This window comes from Zingiber officinale, chromosome 3A (genome assembly GCF_018446385.1).
Source record: "Zingiber officinale cultivar Zhangliang chromosome 3A, Zo_v1.1, whole genome shotgun sequence".
Classification (NCBI taxonomy): Eukaryota; Viridiplantae; Streptophyta; class Magnoliopsida; order Zingiberales; family Zingiberaceae; genus Zingiber; species Zingiber officinale.
This window is the reverse complement of record NC_055990.1, coordinates 152,816,449-152,820,213: the sequence shown is the minus strand read 5'-3', so window position 1 is coordinate 152,820,213 and position 3,765 is coordinate 152,816,449. Positions and strand designations below refer to the sequence as shown.

Here is a 3,765-nt window from a genome sequence, read left to right as displayed (position 1 = left end):
AATATTATTTATAGTGTGTATTGTTGATTATAGAAGTAAACTATGTCCTAGGAATCTAGGTTGATGATGCCCCCAAGATGAGCTCATAATAGGTATTTTTTTTTGTAGTGTTAAATCAATAGACCCGATAAGTTGGGAAATGATATTATTTATATGGTATGTTGTTGATTATAGAATGAAATTGTGTCCTAGTAATCTAGGTTGATGATGTCCCCTTGAGGAGCTCATAAGGATTATCATGTAAACCCTGCAGGTGGACTTAGTCCGACATGATAATAAGGTTGAATGGTACTACTCTTGGAGCTAGATATTAATTAAGTGAGTTATCAGTAACTCATTTAATTAGTGGACATTCAATATCTTAAATATAGGGAGACTAACACACTCATGATAAGAAGGAGCTCATATTGTAATATGGGATTGGTGTGGTAGTGCAATAATAACTCTTTAGTGGTATGAGTTATTATTGATGAACTCGAGTTGGGTGTTCGGGGTGAGCATGAGAAGTTCAATCTCATCGGTAGACCAAAACGAATTCCTCTTCTAGGTCCCTATTGTAGTCTCTTATTTATAAAGTCTTATATCCACCAAAACCTAACTTTTTACCCACCTCTTTGTGGCCGGCCAAGCCTAGCTTGGAGCCCAACACTACAAGCAAAAAGCCTAACAACAACGGTTTTTCACTGTTGTCGTAGCCTCTTTCGGACTGTTGTTAAAGGCCGTGTTGTTAAAAGGGGTGCCCAAAGACAACAGTTTTTAACCGTTGTCTTTAAAGGCAAAGACAACAGTTTTACAACGGTGAAAAACCGTTGTCTTTTCCTTCAAAGACAATAGTTTTTTACCGTTGTCTTTGAGCGTCTACCTTTAATAACAGGGTCTTCAACAACAATTTTAAACTATCTACGACAACGGTGAAAAACCGTTGTCTTTTTTAGATAAAAATAATAAAAAATTAATACACAATTTTCCAATATTATAAATCATTCAAAATACTAAATTTCAAAATAAAATTTAATATACAATTTTCTAACAGTCAAAAATAATATCTATAACATTCTGAATAAATTTCATAAGCAACCAACAAAATTTCATAAGCAACCAACAAAATGATAACACTATTAAAACAAAGGTAGAACAATATAACACGAGATTTTCTAATCTGTTTTGACTGTTGAACTTTTGCTCCTAATCTGTTTCAAGGACCGCAGCGCTGCTACGGTGCTCTTCATGTATAAGCTTTGCATATATTTAATCTCCTCCAACTCCGGAACCCTCCCACTTAATTATGCCGGCTTTGGCACTCCATTTTGTCCGTCGTATTCTGCTGAAATTGACAGGTTGTTGCTGGGGAAAAGGTGGTCGAGCATAGCCACACACTCCTTCACGAGTTTGTATAGGAGATCAGTTGTAAAGAATGGCTGCTGCGGCACCTTTTCGATGAAGGGTTGCCTGATAAGTGCTCCTGTTCTCTTGTCATACTTCTTCAGTATTTTCACTAGACCTGAATTCATCACAACAAGAATAATAAACCATCTAAATGAGTGCACAAATTTAAAAAAAAAAGAACCAGAAGAAAGGACAGAACGGTTAATCAATAACACTCAGATAATTGTAAACTATAATTAGGCTCTGATCATGACTATGCTAACAGAAAAATACTATCCGCAGCACATAAACATATGTTGTTGATGGTCTTAACTATATTAAAAAATAATAATTTGATGAAAATAATAAATTAAAATTTAAAACAAAAGAACATAAAATAGCTGGCTGGCCTTGAAGGCAAAGATCTACTTACTTCTACTAGTTACACTCAAAAAGAATTGTCGGCTTGAGACTGGGACAAAACACCTACCACTGCATATCTGTCACAGAAAATAATACCATCAGTATTATGTAAAAGAACTCTTAAAGCTAAAAATAAGGGTCAAAGTTCACACCATATAACAATTAGAAAATTTAGATTAAGGTACAAATGAGATAAATCTAGATTTCAGGTAATACGTTACATAAATCTATAAAATAATACAAAACTACTTAATAGTTGAAACCAACATTGAAGCTCGAGTTGTTGGAACCTGATCATGATAACAGTAACCCTGCAGAATCATATCTAGCTAATCATTATTAATTAGATACCAAACATACAATAACCTGATCATTAACTATAAAGATGACACAATATGAGACCCTTTAAAAGCATGATAACTAAAACTGCACACAAACTGCATAGTATAGCAATAGTATAGAAAATATAGCTCATGTTGGAAATGAGAAACACAACTACAAACAAAACTCACTTCTTGTTATATCCCATGTCTGTCATCCGCCACCTAAAGTTGCATGTTCAACTTTGCAATAATAAAATACCTCATCAGTCTCACCATTGATCACAGTATAGTTCACATCAAAAACTTAGAATTTCGAGTTCTCCAAATGTCTTGTCATATTAAAACAAATTTAATTAACTAACAACACATGAAAATTTTACTCACTGTCTATCTTTTTTATCAGGAAGTACTAAATAAAATTAAAATATTGGATATAATGTAGGATGATTTTATTTTTACAATCATGTGTATCACTAAAGCTAAAGCAGGCTAATGCTGATCTCTCAATATAATGAAATTACATACTCCTTATGGATACTATTCTACCACATGTCATCCACCATTCAAACCATTACTGCATGAAGAAATAGTGTTTAAGGAATTTTTATCACTTTACATCTTTGGATCTGTTTATGAATTGTTGAATTCAAGTTCCAGTTTATAAACTAGATGTATAAAAAATAATGAAAAGATATATTACATTCTAATCATATAATTTGTAACCTAAATTTATTGGTCATATCATAGTATGACTCCTAGCAACCATAGATGCATGAAGATCATATACGCCATGAGACCTAGCCTTGCACTAGGCCGGTGCATCAGAAGATGGCCCCTGGAAACCCTACAAAAATCATGTCTCAGATTGAATGGTATTTCCATAATAACAAAAATAGTTTGTTAGTATGAAATGAGAATCTTGCTGGCAGAGTTGCAAGTTATTTCTTGATAACTTAAGTTTTCTGGTGCTAGGTACCATACCATGAGAAGAAAAATGTCTTAAAAATGAATTTATTTGCTTCGTCAAGGAAACTAAAATCTCTTCAAATATGAAGTGCAAACCTTTAGCATCAGACTTTGCTGCAATTGAATGATCAGACCCAGACTCGATGTTTAGAACAAGATGGTCGTCAGATCCCTTTCGCATTATTCTCAATTGAGCATCAGTTGAAATGGGTAATTTGGTGTTTTTCCTAGTGGTCCCTGCAAAAATGTAGTAACAATTAAAATAATATCTTGAAATAATCCTTGAAAGCTAAAGCTCATTTATGTTACTAACATGTAATTTTCATAAAATACAAGTCATCTGTTATCAAGTTACCAATAGACCTTTTTCCATATTGATTTGCTTGTAATGTCACATTGTCTAAACAAATATAATTCAAGATGACATGGCAGATAAATCTACAAATATCTTATGGTAAAATGTCTTATCATGTTTTTCAAGTTATTTGATTTGTAACAATGTCAATATATGCTTAAATGATTGTAACAATTCCTTAAGATTTTGATGAGAACTTGCAAGCAAGAACACATGAATTGTTAGGAATAATACCTAAATGATTTGGACACACATTATGTGTTTGAACTTTGAAGGAAGTCTGATTCATAGGAAACCAAACTTGGTGTTAGATTGTGGATGCTGATCAAGATG

The 3,765-nt window shown here is 33.0% G+C and overlaps 1 protein-coding gene across 1 annotated transcript; it reads right to left on the bottom strand.

Moving 5' to 3' along the window:
• Positions 1 to 1,283: 1,283 nt before the first annotated feature.
• On the bottom strand, positions 1,284 to 3,496 carry LOC122050786 (SPX domain-containing protein 1-like). The gene is made up of 3 exons (XM_042611663.1): positions 3,174 to 3,496; positions 1,799 to 1,865; positions 1,284 to 1,501 (listed from the first exon to the last, which is right to left on the bottom strand). The coding sequence occupies exons 1-3, from the start codon at positions 3,180 to 3,182 to the stop codon at positions 1,284 to 1,286; spliced, it is 294 nt and encodes a 97-aa protein (XP_042467597.1). The 5' UTR covers positions 3,183 to 3,496.
• Between the last annotated feature and the right edge of the window lie 269 nt (positions 3,497 to 3,765).

Coding starts and splice junctions, on each gene's coding strand:
- LOC122050786 (XM_042611663.1), bottom strand. Junction 1,502..1,798: donor TTTGAGTGTAACTAGTAGAA/GTAAGTAGATCT, acceptor TGATGAATTCAG/GTCTAGTGAAAATACTGAAG.